Source organism: Nyctibius grandis, chromosome 3 (genome assembly GCF_013368605.1).
Source record: "Nyctibius grandis isolate bNycGra1 chromosome 3, bNycGra1.pri, whole genome shotgun sequence".
Classification (NCBI taxonomy): domain Eukaryota; kingdom Metazoa; phylum Chordata; class Aves; order Nyctibiiformes; family Nyctibiidae; genus Nyctibius; species Nyctibius grandis.
In genome coordinates this window covers 43401675-43419789 of record NC_090660.1, presented here as the reverse complement: position 1 = coordinate 43419789, position 18115 = coordinate 43401675, and the positions used below count along the sequence as shown (strand labels likewise).

Here is an 18115-nt window from a genome sequence, read left to right as displayed (position 1 = left end):
CATTCCCAAGTTTTGGTGAGGGAAAAGTAGCGTTGTATTCTGACAGGAAACTATGCAGTAATAGAAAATAGTGTACATGCCTCCGTGCCTGGGATACAGTTGCTGAGGAGAGTTCAAGGTTGCGTTTTTCTGACTTTTGTGTGCCGACTCAGTTAAGCTCAGTTATAATGTTGCGTTAACGCAGCCTTTTGCATTTACTTAAAAAGAGCAAGCCCTCCATTCAGCTTCACTAGAACATCGAGACTCTCCGTATTGTGTAGGAGAATGACACCAAGGGAAAGGAATTTCCCTGTTCTCAGACATCAGCGCTGCAGGAGCATTACAGGGGCAGCTTTATAGCTCTGCCGTCACTGTGTACAATGGAGAGGGCTCTGTCTGTCGGCTGAACAAAGAGCCTATTGTGACCAGCTGGCCGAAGGATCTCTTCAGTCACCGTGACTCCATCAGAGAAAATTTGGCTTACAAGAAAATACTGAGCACAAAGTCCGAAACAAGATGCCTGCGTCAGAATGAGTGATAGGGGGGAAGAACCGGCCAAGCTGACACAGCAGCTCTTTTTCTATTGTATTGTTGTACACACCCCATGTGTCATCTGATGGAGTGGTTTACTGCCTTTGGTTTCATAAGAAATGCAGTACAAAAACCAGAACCCAGAGTTTACTGTGAGGTCAGACCATGAAAACCAGGCCCATCCAAATGTACAAAGCGGCAGGGATCTCATTCTTGTCAAATTTCTACTGATAGCCACCCACTCGCCTAGCTACTGCAGATCTTGATGCTTACAGATGTTTTTCACGAGTGCGATGAGTGCCCCTGTGCTTTTTAGCTGCAACAATTAAACATCAGTGTCACCTTAAAGGCATGATTTCAATTACTAAGGCAGCGCTTCTCATAGTGAGTGTCTCTGGCTGTGACCCCAGTTCTCGTAGGAAGTGCCTCATTTGTCTCTATCACAGTTCCAGTTGCTATCCCTAATTCTGAGAACCTGTTTTAAGGCAACGCACTTCAGCTGGATTTGATTCACGGACAGTAGGAACAACCTGTGCATTTCAGTAGTGCCTGTGCAACAGGTTATGCTGGGTCACTGTTTCATAAGCTGTGTGAAGCTGGTACCAGTGGTAAACAGGAGCAGGCAAATACAGAAAGCCTGGCTGTTTTGATACACTGGCTGTGGTTCAAGAAGCAGTTCCTTCTAACGTTGGCTTTCATGGTGTGCCTTTCTGTATAATGCCTCTGCTGGATCCTGACCCTGCCTGTTTTAACATTAAACAAGTAGAGACATGTAGGTACTGTTAGCCCCGTATTTTGCTTGTTTGAGCAGATTGAATTCTTACCGAGCATGAATATTTTTGAAATTTCTTGGGGAAGTATTAATTCACTGTACTAAATGTGCATTTATGAATTGCACTGTTTTGTATTTGCATTCTAAGGTATTTGGATATTGTCATCTGTGAAATAGTCTAGATGTTAAGGCAGTATGCCTCTGAGAATGTAGCTTATCTGATTTGATTGCTGACTAGGGGAAATAATCTAAAGCCTTTTGAAATCAAATTCTCAGTGAAATCACCAATATATGTGTCCTCCATTGGTCTGAAATCTCATTGCTGTGTGTAGTTTGCCTTTCCTTCAAAAAGAACATTGAACTGGTTGGACTGGCATTTTAATGTTTTCCTCAACTCCAGCTGACAGTGCCAGCAGGATGCTGTGGTAGCCGATAGCAACTTCAGTTACAGGACACCACGTCTTTGCTTCTGAGGTCTTACTCTGCTAAGATAGTTCTGTGTTATTTGTTGGTCTGGACTCAGTGAAGTCTGTATACATTCAAAGATGAGAAGGCGAAGAAAACTATGGAAGAGTAGGAGTCTGCAGAATCAACTTTGCATAGTGTTCATACAGCTGAGCTTCATAAATTGTAGGGATGAGACAAAATGCAGTATCTGGTGTGTCCATCATCTTTTTTTCTGAAGAAAATAGGGAGCTGCAGATACTGTGTGAGATGTGATGGCCTTACTATGGAATTTTGTGTAAAATCTTCTCCAAGTAATTCTGAAAAAAACCCAGCTGAGTGGTTATCTGGAGTTAGTTTTAATTGAGACAGCTTTGCTTATTTGAAAGAAAAAAAAGGTATTTTCAGGAAAACATTGAAGAAATAATGAAAGCTTTCTTTCACTGGCAATGGGCAGTTTCATCTCCATTGGGATGATGTAAGAAATGCCACAAAACAGAGGCAGAAGTAGCTCATGTTATGTTCTCTTAATCAGAAGCTGCTAACCTCCCACAAATCTTCAGTATAACTGAGTCTTGGTGGTGTTAAGGTTAAAATTCCTATTTGTACAAGTTAAAACCACGTTTCAGGGCTAACAGTTTTTCTGCTTATTACTCTACGGCTTGTACGGCAAGGAAATGTGGTTGGTGATCATTGTTATGGTTCTTCAATTTCTTATGAGTGAAAAACACTTTTTCCCCAAAAAATGGTTGAAATTCATTTTTTTTGACTGTTCTAACTGTGAACCTCCAAAGCTCATGAAACTCTGATTTCTTTTTCCTACTACTTTATTCTTTTAGCGTTACACGCTGCTGCCCTTTCTGGCCATGTCAGCACAGTGAAATTGCTGTTGGAACATAACGCACAGGTGGATGCTTTGGATGTCATGAAACATACCCCGCTTTTCCGAGCCTGTGAGATGGGACACAAAGAAGTGATACAAACACTCATTAAAGGTCAGCTGTTATGAATTTACAAACCTGCTCAGAGTTCTAGTGCTACTTTCTGCGGGACTGGGAAATAAACAGCACAGCTGAGCAAGAGGTGGGGTAGAAAATTACTTCTCTAAAGCATATTTTGTCTGTAAGTACACTTTGTGGAACAGCGCTAGTAAATGTAAAAGATTATCAGAATGTTGTACAAAATGGCTAGAAGAGTTAAATATAAAACTTTCAAAATTGGGGTAGTTCTTTTCACAGCTCTTTCTGCTCAAGCCTTTTCAAGTACATTCTAGTCTCTCAAACCACCTCTACCCCCAGCAAGTAATTGTTTCTCTTTTTTTTTTTTTCCAGTAAATAAGACCAAATTAAACTTTCTTCTCTTTTGTGAGAAAGCATTTTTCGGCTTCTTTGAAGACTTTTTGACTATTTAAATGAATCCTAAATCATTAATATTTTCCTCTGGTTGGTTTTATAAGCAGTATTTTATTTGTAGTCAGAAATAAGATTTAACAACATACACAGTTTTAGATAATCATAAAAACTCTGCTGAAGTGGAAGAAGTATGGTGAAAAAAATAGTGGTATCAAAGTTCTGTCATTTTAGCTTCACAAAAAGTTCTAAGTACCTGAAAGCAGTCTCCTTCCTACTTGAGATATTATCCCATTTATGGGCAGTTGAAGTATCCAGGCTAAAAAGTTGCAAGTTTTCTGTCAACCAACCTTTCTTACTGAAAAGCGTGTTTCCCTCTGTGATCTGCTGGGCATATTTTAACCTCCTCTTCCTCCCATGCCCTATGCCGTTTAGCTTTCGTAGATGCAAGAAGATTGGTTATCAGAATCTGAGTTATGCTTATTTAAATATTTTATGATACAGACAGTCATTGTTGCTGGTTGGTTCGAGTTTTTGTATTTGTGGAGTTTTATTTTTGTATGGAGTTTTTACATCTTACAAGAACACATAGAGAAATTAATTATCTGCATAAAAGAGCCTTAGCATGCTTGAATTAAAAAAAATCAAGCTTTTTTCAAAAGCAATTCTTACACTGTGAATATTCTGTCTTGTCTGCTTTAGAGATTTAAAAAGATACTTCCTCTGAAGTCTAATTTTCAAAAGTGATTTTGTTGTTAAGGAATAAAAGTTTCACTGAAAATTAATAGGCCTGAAACAAATAAAGGCTAGGTTTTTCAAGGGCATTTGGCAAATCTGGAGATTCTAAAGCATCTGAGAGGATATTCAAAAGCTTGTAAAAAAGTTAGATGCCTGACCCTCACTGAAACTATCTCGTTCCCAATTCATTTTGTTTAGGTTTTAGGATTTGAAGTTGAAGTTACTTTCAGAAATATTTCTCTGAATTGTCAGTTTACCAAATAAATTCTACTTTAACATAAACCTATTCTTTTTTTTTCTTTTCATTCAAACATATTTTCTTTTTATGTTCAAAAATGTATTTGTTGTTATAGGAGGAGCAAGAGTAGATTTGGTGGACCAAGATGGCCATTCACCCCTTCACTGGGCAGCCCTGGGAGGAAATGCTGATGTGTGCCAAATCTTGATAGAAAATAAAATCAACCCTAATGTGCAGGATTATGCAGGTAGAACACCTCTGCAGTGTGCTGCTTATGGAGGTTACATTAACTGCATGGTAGTGTTACTGGAAAACAACGCAGATCCAAATATTCAGGATAAAGAGGTATGTTGTTTTTCACTGAGCTATTTAATTAACTTCAAAATAACCATATGTCAAAACATTTTCCTTTTCTTCAAGGTCATTCTCTTTTCTGGGAGGTAGAAGCATCTTTGCTGCTGTTTATCATGAAAGGAAATGCATCCTGACATAATTTTCCCTGTGGCTTCACTTCTAAAATCTTGAATGAAAAGTAATATTTTAATATGCAGCATGAATTGAGGATTCATATTTTTCCATATCACTTTTGACTTTTCCTTGTCAAAGTGTGATCTTATGAGGAGTCATGTTAATCATCTGATTGCTTATCTTCTATCATTCCTTATTAACAGGTGACATGGGAATGGGATTTTATAGTCTGTAATGTGTTTCTTCAGCATAAAGATAGAGCAAGTAAGATATTGCAAGTGAGATTGCACAAGAACTGCTTCAATTACTTATCCACATAAGTATCCACATACGTATCACTCTTCCAGGTGAAAAAAAAAAGAACACTGATTAGTTTATATGTTCTTTTGTGCCATTACTCAAGCACTAAGTGAAATTAGGAGCCAGAATAATTGTGCAACATACAACAGATTTCTTTGTTATATGACATAATTTCTCAGAACTCAGTAGAGCTTCATCAGTCAAAAGAATTTCACCCAATTTGTTGAACTTTTCTGTAGCTAGTCATTGTAGGGCATGGATAACGCCAGGTAATGGAAGAGTGTTTTTTATTATGAGTTCTACAGAGCATGCTGGGGAGATTTTCCAACCTGCTACCAGGTCTGTTCAGCATCTGAGTACAGCTGAACACACCAGCTCCACCTGTTTCACACAGAGACACTGCAGCATGCTCTTCAGCCCTTGGGGGTCAGGGGGTGGCTTGCTAGCACTGAACTCAGAAGGTCATCATGTTTTTCTGTGGTACTCAGCCTTCTAGGTATTTCCTACATTTGAAGTTCAGAAAAGCAAGATGCAGACAGGAGGCATGGCCTGGAAGTGAAGTGAAGTATCTATGTTTTGTTGATATAAACAGAGCTTGAGGTATTCGTATTGTGGTTCTGTGATCCCAGTCCCAAGAGTGGTCGTATATGAACTGGCTCTGTATAGAGTGTAGCTTGAGAGTTGGACTTCTGCTTCACGTGAGAGAACCTAGACTTCTGAAATCAAGTTCATTTTGAAAGCACAGCTGGAGCCTTTCTTTGTTTGCCTGGGCTGATAAGCTTTCCTCAAACTTCACTGGATTTTGAATTCTGTAGTAATTCTTTCAGTCTTATCAGAGTGTTTTGGAGGAGCCTAGAAAAGAGTCTGAACTGTAAAGGCTGATGAGAGCTGCTTCAGACCTGGGCAGCATAGCTGCAAAGAAAGCAACTCTAGAGCTAGTCTCCTAATGCTGTTTTTCAGCTGCTTTAGGTGAAAAAGCACTAGTGTTGTAATCTTGTTTTTAAAAAAAAAAGTTACTTCATTTTTAAGTGCTGTATTCTTTTATTTTAACAAGGAAGTTTATTTAGAGGAATTAGTTTGTCCTTCATGTCCAGCAAAGCATTGAATTACAGTATGATTTATGACTTTTATTGTGGCATGATAGAGTTTGGGGACAATATGTATTTTTGTTCTGTTCTGTTGTTTACAGGGAAGAACTGCTTTGCACTGGCTCTGTAACAATGGCTACCTTGATGCTATAAAGTTGCTGCTTGGTTTTGATGCTTTCCCTAATCATATGGAGAACAGCGAGGAGAGGTATTGCTTGCCTGAATGCATTATTTTGTAATTTAGCAAAAGTGCTACCCACTGATTTAAATGTTAAGTGTTCAGATACTGCCAGAGAATGGTGATCTTGTATCTAAAAGGAGTGCTGTCATCTTGGGCTTCAGTGTAAGCAGCTTTTCTGATGTGAAAAATCTCTTCTTTAAGTAAGACATTGAAACTTCAACTGTTTATGCTTTTGAACCTTGAACTTACAGAGATTTCTGCAAGTATTTACTCATTCTAGTCTTATTTGGAATATTAAAGGTCTTTTTAATTTATGTGAAGTTGACGGTGGATATGTATGGACAAAGGATGAAAAGTCATTTCTGCTGCTGTTGCAGTAGACTGGAATTTTTCTTTTCTGTTTGGTGGGAGTACAGTAAGAAGAAAGAAAACGGGAGAAATGTAATGTTGTTTTAAAATAGTGATTACAAATTACCTGGTGGTTAACTGTGTTCTAAAGGCCTAGTTAAAAAAAAATCCTCCTATAATCGTAAAGAGACAGTACATCTGCATCTCTTTTCTTTGTCTATCATTGTTTTTTAAAAGTGATTTGGGTTTTTTAAAAGTGATTTTGGTTGTGGAGTTCGAATTAGTCACCTGATCATGAAGATAATTACTATCAGCAGAAATTTATAATGCCTGTTTTAGAGTAGATGACCTCCTCATAATTATAAATAAAATTATGATGAGTATGCCATATAAATTTGAATGTTTCAACATTTTAAATAACTTGAAAACTTAAAACCCCCATATGTTAGTGCTAAATTTGAGACTTCTGTACTTATCCCAGTTTTTAATTGTTTTCTTCCCACATCATTTCTCTTTTGTTCTCTACTCTAAACCACTCAGATCTCTCTTCTTTTTCTGTTCTTATTTTTTATTGAGAAACACAAATGAAAGTGTAAGTAGTTCCTAATTAAGTAGTGCCAATGCCCTCTTTAGTAATTTTTGATAGAAAATTAAATAACCAGTTGTAATTAAATTACTCTTAATAAGTAAGATTAAAAGTCGCTATTTTGCCAGAAAGGAGGCTGCTATTTTCCTTACTTTGTAGCAATGTACTAATGATGCTCAAATGTCAGGAAAAGACCTTAGCTGTGGTTTTACTATAGTCATTCAGTTAGTATCTATTTTTGTTTCCCTTCTAGCATTAGTATATGTTCTTATGTATAAACCTAGATTACTCAAAATATAACGAGCAGTATTCCAAATGTCAGCCCTTAAGCACTAGTCCATGTGCGGAACAAAACAGATCCCTGATATTTCTAGATGAATCAGTCTTTAAATATAATTCTCCTAAAAATACATATATTTTACATAAAAGTTGCACAATTGCTTCTTAATAAACATCTACAAAATCTTGTTTTATTGTTAAGAGATCGGAAGTTTGGAAAGTGGGAAAATCGAGTGTTGAAAGAGAGAGTAAAAATAACCTCATGGATATGGTTCATCCATAATTGGATGAAATTGTTTTTTAATCAGTAACAATTTCACCAAATAGTAATTTTTTTCCAATATACCTATGGAAAGAAGCTTCCCTTCTTCACTTTCTTAGAGAGCAATATGACATACCAGTTCAAAATTCAAACATAGTGGTTAAAACCAAATAGGTTTGTGAAGAGATGGAGCTGAGATTGCATCTAGGATTTTAAGCTGCCCGCTTGCTCGCAGATAAGCGATCAAGTGCTAGACTGCAGGGTCGTAGGTTTGTTGTTCTTTGCAAATTTATTTGGTAATCCAACTTGATGTCCTGGGTGCATCACGTGATGCCAGGTTAGCTGCTGCTTGACCAACTTCATCCTAAATTACGTATAACAGCTGACGGCTGATGTCTTCTTTGCGTGTTTTCCTGTGAAGCCGGCTTGATTTAAAAGCTATATGCTTTAGAGATAACCAGTGGAAAAGAAAATTTATAACAGGCTTTGAACTGACACAACAGAGTAATAGCTGGTTGTGAGGAGTGTATGTGAGCAGCCTTGAATGGGTAGTGCCCAGTCGTACAAAACCCTATTCAGATTGGATTTGAGTGATTTTTTTACTTTCAAAGGTAGCTCTAACTGAGTTAGAGAATCCACATGTAAGAATATGGGTCTTCATGACTGGGATCCCTAATATAATAAATTTTCTTGGTACATACGTGCTAGTAGCATAAAGTTTACTTCAGTATCTTTTGTACCCGTTAATTAAAATATTCAAAACTAGGTATGCTTTTAAAAAGTGTTTTTCTGAAATGAGGTCCCTTCTGAAGTCCCCATTCCTGGGTTATCAAAAATCTGTATCTCTTTCAATGCTATCAGCAACACACCTTGACATACAAATTTTCATGTTATGTCATTGTCTTTATTCCTGCAGACACTTCAGTTCAGATACTGTTAATCCTTCCATCAAATCATTGCTGCGTGGCAAGTCCAATTGTGCTTTCTGTCTGTTTTTCTTTGCTTCCCAGCATTGCGTCCTAGCAAGCTGCCATCAAGATGAGCCCTAATTTTCACAATCACATGCACTGACACTTGCTATTTGATAGTCTTGTATTATATGGTCTCAATTATGGTTTGTGACTGATAATTTTCAGTCACTAAATGTCTTTGCCTAATGTTTCAGTGTTGGTGAGGGAGGTATGTACATTTTGCTCCTGTGTTGACAATGGGAATTTGGGGAATTATTTTTAAAAGTGCTTAGGCATCTTTGACATCATTAAAAAGAAAAGTCATTGAATATTTTTAGCTCCTGTATCCATTTGAAAACAGACTTAAGTCTTCCTAGTGCTTTTAAAAAAAAAATGTTACCCTTGATCCAGGTGTAATCCTGCTGCTTGGTCAGTCATACTGTCCTCAATCCTTGTTATAGAAGCAAAGCCAGATTTGACAGTAAATCTCTAGAACTTAAATTCATATAGAAATAATAATAAAAAATGTTTTAACTTGCTTTTTCTTTAGATTATATTTCTATATGAGAACCTCAATAACACCTTTTTAAGATTACTTGCCTAAAGCAGTTAATTCTATGGATAGGGTTTTGGAGGAGTTTGATACAACACTTCATATAGTCTGCTCCCCTCCTCCCCCGCTTAGGTTAGGAGACTAAAATAAGCCTTAAACATAGTCACAGTGTGTAGAATGAGTGGGACAGGAAAATAGTATTAAAAATTAGTAAAACAGCCTATTAAAAACAGTGTTTAATCAGTCTTCATACTAGAAGTTGCCTTGTTATGAAATGAGGTTGAAGTGAATGCATGTTATGTTTAGAATTCTAGTTCAATGATAATTGTTGTGGGTTTGGTTGTTTTTTTCTTTTAGATATACGCCACTTGATTATGCCTTGCTTGGTGAACACCATGAAGTGATTCAGTTCATGTTAGAACATGGGGCTCTGTCTATAGCTGCCATACAGGACATTGCTGCTTTCAAAATTCAGGCTGTCTACAAAGGATACAAAGTTAGAAAGGCTTTTCAAGAGAGGAAGAATCTTTTAATGAAACATGAACAGCTGAGAAAAGATGCTGCTGCCAAGTAAGTCTGAGACTTGAAATCTACTTCAGCAAATAGACATTTGTCATAAGTTGGTATATATCAGTGTATGATTTTATCTGTTACTCATCATCATTTATTGTTCCTCTTAGTAAAATTCATGAAACTGTAGGAAGCATATAATGGATTTTTTTCCATACACCTATAGATGGAAATTATTTTCCAGATAATCCCAATTTAAATAACAAGTTTTATATAATATACAAGAAAAAGGTAAAGTATCAAAAGCTGAGAAACTAGCATGTTAGCATCCATGAATCTGTACCTGATATTCTGTATGACAATAAAAAGGCTTGGAAAATGTTTATCCCTCTAAGGTAATGGAAATAATTATTGACCTATCAAGTCTTTGATATCAGTTTTGAAAAGAAATTAGTAAGTAAATGAAGGAAAAAAAAAAAAAAAGAAAAGCCTGGTTTAATAAGTCTTAACTTACTCTTTCACAGGGGAGGTTGTGCTTTTCTAACAAACTGAACTCCTGGATTTTATTTGCAACTTCTGTCTTGGCAGTATCATTCTCTGCACTTACATGTTCTGCTATTGAATTAAGAGAGTTACTGTGAAAGCATTATATTAGATTATAGATAACTAACATATGCAATTCAAATAGTTATTTGTAAGATGTATAGGTTCTGGCTGAATTGCTACCCTATTTAAATGAGGTAATGGTAGCAAAATGGTGAAATTCTAGAACCAGAAGGTACATAAATGATCATCAAAATACTTCACTTGGGCATTATCCTTAAGATTCATAATATGAAGAAGAACAAATTAGCACCTGGTTTCTCCTGAAGAAATCTGATTCTGGAATGAAAAAACTTAACAGTTGGGAAAGATTTCTGCATGGTTTTACAGTATTATTTCTGTAAAGAGAGCTCATATGAATAAACACACAACATAATTATTGCACCTAGAGGTATTTTTGTTGCATCTATGTTTCATAGACAAAGTCAGCTGCAGTCTGCTCTATTTCATATTTGGTAGTTTGATGTTCTGCATAACTGGCCGGTCTGACCTTCATGGGGTTTGAATGCTGCTACTACTCTACTGGTTAATAATTGTTAATGCCCAGTAAGAACCAAAGCTAGAAATATTGGATAACTAATCTCTCACTCACATCTTTAGACCTAAAGTTGTAACTTGCAGCCCTCCTACTATTTGCCTTTTCTGCTGAAGTCAGTAGGAGTCAAACCCATGCATGGAGAAGCTGCCTTTGAAAATATCCCAAATATCTTATGTCTTTCTTTTTAATTTGGAGAACTCTGCTTTTTGCTGTGTGGTCACAACTGACTTTACCAAATGAGGTAATTTTATTCTGTGTGATGACAGTCATTTTTAGAAGAATCTGTGATACCCCATCTAGAAGATTAAATGAGAAAGGATTGCCTCATGGAAAATTGGGGGTGTTTTTATCATTGTTTTCCTTTGTGTGTTTCTGATGTACTTCGTGAAACTTACTAAGCTGCTGTTGATTTGTTTGAAAACAATAGAAGCAAAGTCTGTGTACCAAATACCATAAAACCAGAATTAAAATACAATTGGAGAGTACAAGCAAATCAAGTTGTCACATAACAAATTTTATTTAATGGCAATTTTATGATCTGTAATAAACTAGAGAGGACATTCTGTTGTCATCATTCTGCGTACCCATCTGTGCATTCCACAGCTAAAATTGGCCAGGGTGTTCCTACGTTCAAAAAACTAATATCCCTACTGATGTTTAAAAATCTGCTCTCCAGATAATAGTAGAGATTATGTGGGAATCCAGAATGATGGTGAGCTCCTAGATTGAGCCCCACCCCCCCAACTATTTCAGTGTATGTATTTAAAACTTGCTTTGTAATATGTTATTTTAGAAAGTCTCACTAATATAAATCATTCCTAAGTCTGCATGGTTTTAATTAGTCTGTTCTTTTTCTTTTTTTTTTTTTTTTAACAGAAAGTCAACCAATATCTCATACCTGTATTATTTTCTGGTAAAGTTACATTCACTGTATTCAATGCCTGCAAAATAATTCTATACAAACATATTCTTCCATGTTGAACAAACCTCTATCAAAGAAATGGTAATCTATAAAATGGATATTGATGCAGGCCAAAACAACATGCACACTATTACGCCATTGAGCAAAGAGACATATGAAGAAACCAATTTGGCTAAGCAGGGAAGCCATGACAGAGCTCAGGTGCAAAAAGGCAGTATACAGGAGATGGAAGAGTTTAAAAACATTGCTTGGGCTTGTAGGGTTGATGTCAGAAAAGCCGAAACTCAAATGGAGTTGAGGCTTGCGAGGGATATCACAGGTAACAAAGTGAGCTTCTGCCTCTACATTAATAGTCAAAGGCTGAGTATGGAAAACGTGGGCCTGTTGCTGAATGGTGTGATTCATTTAGTGACAACAGACACAGGTGTGGCAGAAGTACTCAATGCCTTCTTTTCCTCAGTCTTCACCAAGGTCTTCTAAGCCTCTGTGCTTAGAGAAGTGGATCAAGGAGAAGAAGAACTGCCAGCTGTGAATGAGGATTAAGTCAGGGGTTGCTTGAGAGCACTCAGCCCAGACAAGTCTGTGGGACCAGATCAGTTGCATCCAAGGGTGCTGAGAGAACTAAGTGATGTCCTTAAAAGGCCACTTTCCAACAATTCTGGAAGGTCACAGAGGTCAGGGAAGGTCCCCAGTGATTAGAGGAAAGCAAATGTTGCACCCAACTTCAAAAAGGGCAAAAAGAACAATCTGGGGAACTGCAGACTGGTTGGCTTCACTTTGGTTCCTGGGGAGCTTATAACAGACATAAGTTGAAGCAAGAGAGATTTTGACTGGAAATAAAGAGAAATTTTTTCACCCTTGGGACAACTGAGCAGTGAAACGGGTTGCCCGAAGAGGTTGTACGGTCTCCATCCTTAAAGTTTTCAAGATGCAACTGGATAAAACCCTGAGCAACCCAGTCTGACCTCATAGTTGACCATTTTTGACCAGAGCATTGGCCTTGATGACTTCCTGAGTTCCCTTCCAATATGTGTTACCTTATGATCCTATGATCTTTTGGAAGAGGGTAATGTTGATGGGGTGTATGAGCATTAAACATTTTAACAGCCATAAATGTAGCAATATAATAAGTGGTGCTCTTCAGTGGGAGTGAAAGTAACTGGTTATTAATAGGTGGGATGGAGGACCTGGCAGGAAGGAAGCAGTGCTTTAGGAGAGTAGCACAGAGGCAATCTGGGAAGGAGGCATTTTAAAATGTCAGACTACATACAGGTAAAATGATGGGCTTAAAACTTTTTTACAAAGAGGCTCTCGTTTTACTTTTTACAAAACCTGGTCTTTAGGAATATAATATTTAAGGGTTTAAAGCATTTTCAGAGAAAACTGATGTCCAGTATACTGGGTTTTGAAAGGGCTGCAGAACTCATTCATCACGTGCTCACCTTCCTTTTGAATTTCTCAGAATAAGTTCCTGAATCCATACTTCTGTTTTTACTAAGTCTTCTGGGTTTCATTCTGACCAGTTGGAGGAAAATGATTGAGAATGTGCATATGAAAGAGAAATGGATGAAAGTGAGTAAAAGGAAGTAACTCTTGATATTTAGGAAGAGAAGAACAGCAAGCAAATGAAACAATTCAATTAAACAGCCTTCAGCAGATTTAGAAAAATGTTCTAGCGGCAAGAGAGTACAAGTAGATCATGAGGTTCTTCAAAAAACTGGTAGTAACGCCTGCATGCTGAGGAAAGATAGGAAGTGTAGCAAGAGGAAAAACAAGGAGCTCTTCAGCAACCTGAAAAGGGAAAGCACATAGTGGAAATTTAGTGCAATTACTAAAATTGAGCGTAATAATAACATACAATGATAAAATCAAACAAGCTGAGGTGCAAAATAACAACTAGCAAGAGATATGAGGTATCACAATAAATCATTGTAAACATACACATTGTGAAAGGAAGAGCAAAAAAAGAGTTGGTCCACAAGTGATGCTAAGAAGGCTGAAGTGTTCTATGTCTTTTTTTATTTCAGTCTTCCTTAAATGTCAAATGATGTCCAGTAGCAAATGGAATTCACACTAGTAACGAAGGGCAGCAATGCAGGCTAAAATACTGAAACAACAGTTTCGAGACTAATCGGATGAGTGAGATGCTTTCAGATCAGCTTAGCCTGATAAAATTAATTCTGAGATGTTTAGAAATCTGGGTGATACAATCTCAAAGTGGTTACCCTTAAAAACTTTAGGAGGACTGGTGGGACTGGAGAATTCACGAAATGAGCAAAGTGTCCACTTTCTCAAAGGGGAAGAAGGGGAGTCTGTAGACCTATAAACTTCAGTCCCAAGAACCACAGAATTGTTGAGATTGGAAAGGACATCTTGAGATCACCTAGTCCATCCCTGCTCATGCTCAAACAGGGTCAGCTACAGCAGCTTGCCCAGGACCATGTCCAGTCAGATTTTGAATATCTATGCAAATAGAGACTCCACAACCTCTCTGGGCAACCTGTTCCAGTGTTTGACCACTCTCACAGTAAAAAAGTGTTTTTTTGTGTTCAGATAGAATTTCAGGAGTTTTAATTTATGCTTATTGCCTGCTGTCCTGTCATGGGTGCTACTGAGAACAGTCTGGCTCCATCTTCTTCATTCCCTCCCATCAGGTATTTATAGACACAGATGAAATTGCCTCCTGAGCCTTCTCTTGTCCAGGCTGAATAGTCCCAGCTCTCTCAGCCTCCTCTCATATGAAAGATGCTCCAGTCCCTTAAGCTTTTCCATGGCTTTTCACTGGACTCATTACAGTAACTCCATACCTTTCTTATCCTGGAATGAGTAATCAAGCTTCTATGTACCTGGAACATAACAAAGCAAGAAGTAATAGCTGGTCTGAATTTGCTAAGAACAAATTATATCAAACCAACTCAATTTTCTTTTGTGTCAGAATAACAAGTTTTGTGGCCATTGAGAAACAGTAGCTGTCATTCAGACTTCCCTGAAGTTCTCATAGTTTCTCATGTGCCATTCTCATTAGCAAAGTAAGGCAATGTAGCTTGAATTAAACTGCTAGTAGACGGCTGAAAACTACTTGGAAGAACATATGCAAAGAGTAGTTCTTAATGGTTCAACTTTAAACTGGAAGTGTGTATTGATGACAATTCTGCATAAATCCATCCTGAATCTGATACTATGCAGTATTTTCATTTGAGAAGTAAAATGTTAAATTTCTAAATGGCACCAAGGTGCTTAAGACTTGTAAGCACATTGAAGACTAAAGCAGCAATCAGAATTGTGTTAATACATATGAGACATGGTTGAGGAAAAAATAGGTGGTTAGGTAAGGACAAATGGACTGTTCTACACGTTTGGCAAGACCAATCAACATAGGAATACTGGATGGAAATTAACTGTCTTTTTCGCATTTTTAAGGACTATCTGTTAAAAGGTCGTAGTAGAGCAGAAGCTGAACATGTTGTGATTCAACAGTGTCATGCTTTCAAAAACAAACATTATGCTAGATTGTATAGGAGGAGACAGCTATTTATTCAACATGAAATGTAGCTCTTCTTGGTCCAGAAAAAGCTTCAGCAGCAGTAGGATCATACCTGGAGATCTATTTTCAGTTATGATTTTTTAAGTAACTTCTTTTTGCAAGGACAACTTTAAAAATGGCACATGGATATACTCTAAATTTAAAACGTCCTCCACAGAGTAGATACAAAAAGCCAAGTGTTCTTAACAGAATAGAAAAGTTCAGTTTCATTTTAGCAGGATCAAAGATTCAGAGCATCTCTGTGTCTTCACGAATGCTTAAGGCTGAAGCTGTTCCTTTCCATCTGCTAAAGGCTCAGTTTCCATTCTCTCACTTTTGTAATGAAATACAAATTTATGACCATTCAGGACAAAATTGTGTTGCAGTTAAAGTGGAAAATTTTGGCATGCCAGCTCTGTTATCACAGAGTAGTTTTCTAACTTCAGAGCCAAAATTTGGATCCTGCTGAGTCACCAGCACCTCCTGAGAATGACTGAGAACCCTTAAGTTATGAACTTGTTTACTTGCTTTACCTGTTCCTGAAACCTAGTCTCTCAATTTAGACAACAGTAATACTTGGAAATTTTAATTTTGAAAATATCCTTCATTGTAAAACAAACTGTATTTCTAACTAAATAAAGCAAACCAGAAGGGGAGGTTCATAAGTATTCTGCAGGAGTCTGTTAATAATTAAGCTCTACTGTGACAATTAGGATGAGGGTCTGCGAATAGGGAGCTTTGAAGTCCCTTCCATTTATTATTCCATCGGTTTCAGCTGAAAAATTAGCACACAAACAAGACCTTTTGGAAAAAAAACACCCTTTTACTTCTTCTCAACTTCTAGTCCTGTGTCATTTCAATAACTTTACAATTGGTGTGTTGCTGAAGTTAATGTTTTGAGTTAATCTGCTCATCCAAAGAGTGCAGGCCACTTGGGCTGCATTGTGTATCACACAATCTTTTCTAATACCCTGAATGGAGGATGCTGGTAATAGTCTGCTTGATTCTTGTGAAGAAAAGAAAATGACTGTTCTGTGAATAGTAAGATCTGATTTATCAGCTCAAACAGGAGAGTAGTGGCAGTGAGATCCATACTGTACACGAGACAGACATCCCCACATAGTCCGTTTGTGGAAAGCCGATATTATTTGAAACTAGCCACTTTTTTCCGTGCCAGAGGGAATACTGAACCTCAGGCTGCCAGGAGTGTATTTTTTAGATCAATTAGCAGCTTTTCAGGTACAAAGTTCAATCAGCTTCTTCTGCAGAGCGTACTTGATAAGATAGTACTGACAGATAAAGTTAAGGCTTCTCCCTGGCAGCTCACACTGAAATGACATATACTGGCATTGATACGACTCAGAGGAACTGAGGATGGCATGCTGCATAACTAACCTGTCATATGCTCTGCTGTGAGCTAACGTGTCAACAGTCTGCAAACTACGCTGTAGAATTGGAAGCAAGTTAAAATATCAGGCAGCTACATGATACGACATTTGCCACCTGTCCATTCCAACAGGAAAAGTGTCACTTCATCTTACAACCAGTGCTTAATTTATAAAAACAAATTCAATGGTAGGTAGATATGTAATGTTTGCTACGTGCTATTGGGTTTATTCTGCTTTGTAGGAAAAAGAATGTAAAAGCTTAAGTGTAATGACATCCCACTGTATTTCAAAATAGGTTGCAAAACTTTATTCAACAGATGTGCCTTTCCTAACCTTGTCCAAAACTCTCTTTTATATCTACACTATTTAAGAGATGCAGGACTCCTTTCATTTTTGAAAACCAAATGTCATAATTGTAACGGCATACTATGTGCGCAGAAGCTTTTAATTCACATCTCATATTTTCAGTATTTATCATTTGTATAATGTATAATCTGTTTATGTAAAATAAATTCATTATCTACCAATGATAAATATACGGCAGCAAGTTAGTACCAGTAGCTAGTTTGAAGTTGGTTTATAATTGTCTGTATTAACTATGACACAGGTAAGTATGAAAAATAATTTTCAAAGAGATTATGTCTTTTATTAAAGTTTCTGATTTTCAAAAACAATACATTGCGTTACTGCTTACATTAAAGCATTTTATTGCATATTAAAAACATAGTTATAAGTATCATATTTCTTGTCTTCTGACAACTCTTCAATATCCTGCTTTTAATTTTTGTGTATTTATTAAAAAAGTTTCATTGTTTTCAATAAGGGAGTGTTTTAAAATCAGTTTAAAACGCCACAAACTGAATGGGCAGCTGGCTTATAAGGACTTAGCCTTTGTTAGGCTGTAGCTGCAAGTCAGTTGTTGTTTTGGATCAAGCTAAGACACTTCAATGCAATAGGTGTCCCTTTCGCACAAAAAAAGATGCTATAGTCAAGGTTTTATTGTGCCAGTGTTGGGTTTCTAAAGAGGAATGTGTTCAAGTTAGATGCATGCTCCCAAGATTTTGTCTTTGGAATTCTTATGGTATTGACTGTAATTACAGGAAACGTGAAGAGGAAAGTAAGAGAAAAGAAGCCAAGCTGCAGAAGGGGATGCAGAACATGGAACAAAACAGGTTTCGAGCACAACAGAATCCTGCAAATCGAGAGACTACCAGCATCTCGCAGTTACCTAATAAACAAATTGATACACAGAATAAGAGACCTTTGTCCGTCAACACGTCACTAATTCAACCAGGGAGAAACAGTAGAGGTTCACCTAAAGCTTGTCACAGCAAAGGGACACCAAAGGAGAGTTGTCTGTCAGCAGAGCCTCAGAGTGAAGGGCATAAAACCAGGCAAGGTTTGTAATCTTTTTTAATTGTCCTGATTATCCTTTTTTTCTATGTCTGGGGGTGTTTTATATATAAAACATGTTTTACTCTTTCTGTCATTTCTTGTTCTTTCATTATTTAAGCAATTCATACAGGATAGAGTTAGATACAGATTCTTGTACTGCGTATGTTCTG

General features: G+C 37.2%; 1 protein-coding gene across 3 annotated transcripts in view; it reads left to right on the top strand.

Moving 5' to 3' along the window:
• Positions 1–18115, top strand: part of INVS (inversin) — a 100343-nt gene that overhangs the window by 65739 nt on the left and 16489 nt on the right. For all 3 annotated transcript variants that reach the window (XM_068396127.1, XM_068396128.1, XM_068396129.1), the window contains exons 9-13: positions 2566–2721; positions 4167–4396; positions 6009–6115; positions 9424–9636; positions 17651–17949. In XM_068396127.1, the coding sequence (XP_068252228.1) occupies positions 2566–2721; positions 4167–4396; positions 6009–6115; positions 9424–9636; positions 17651–17949 (1005 nt within the window). The remainder of the gene's footprint in view (positions 1–2565; positions 2722–4166; positions 4397–6008; positions 6116–9423; positions 9637–17650; positions 17950–18115) is intronic.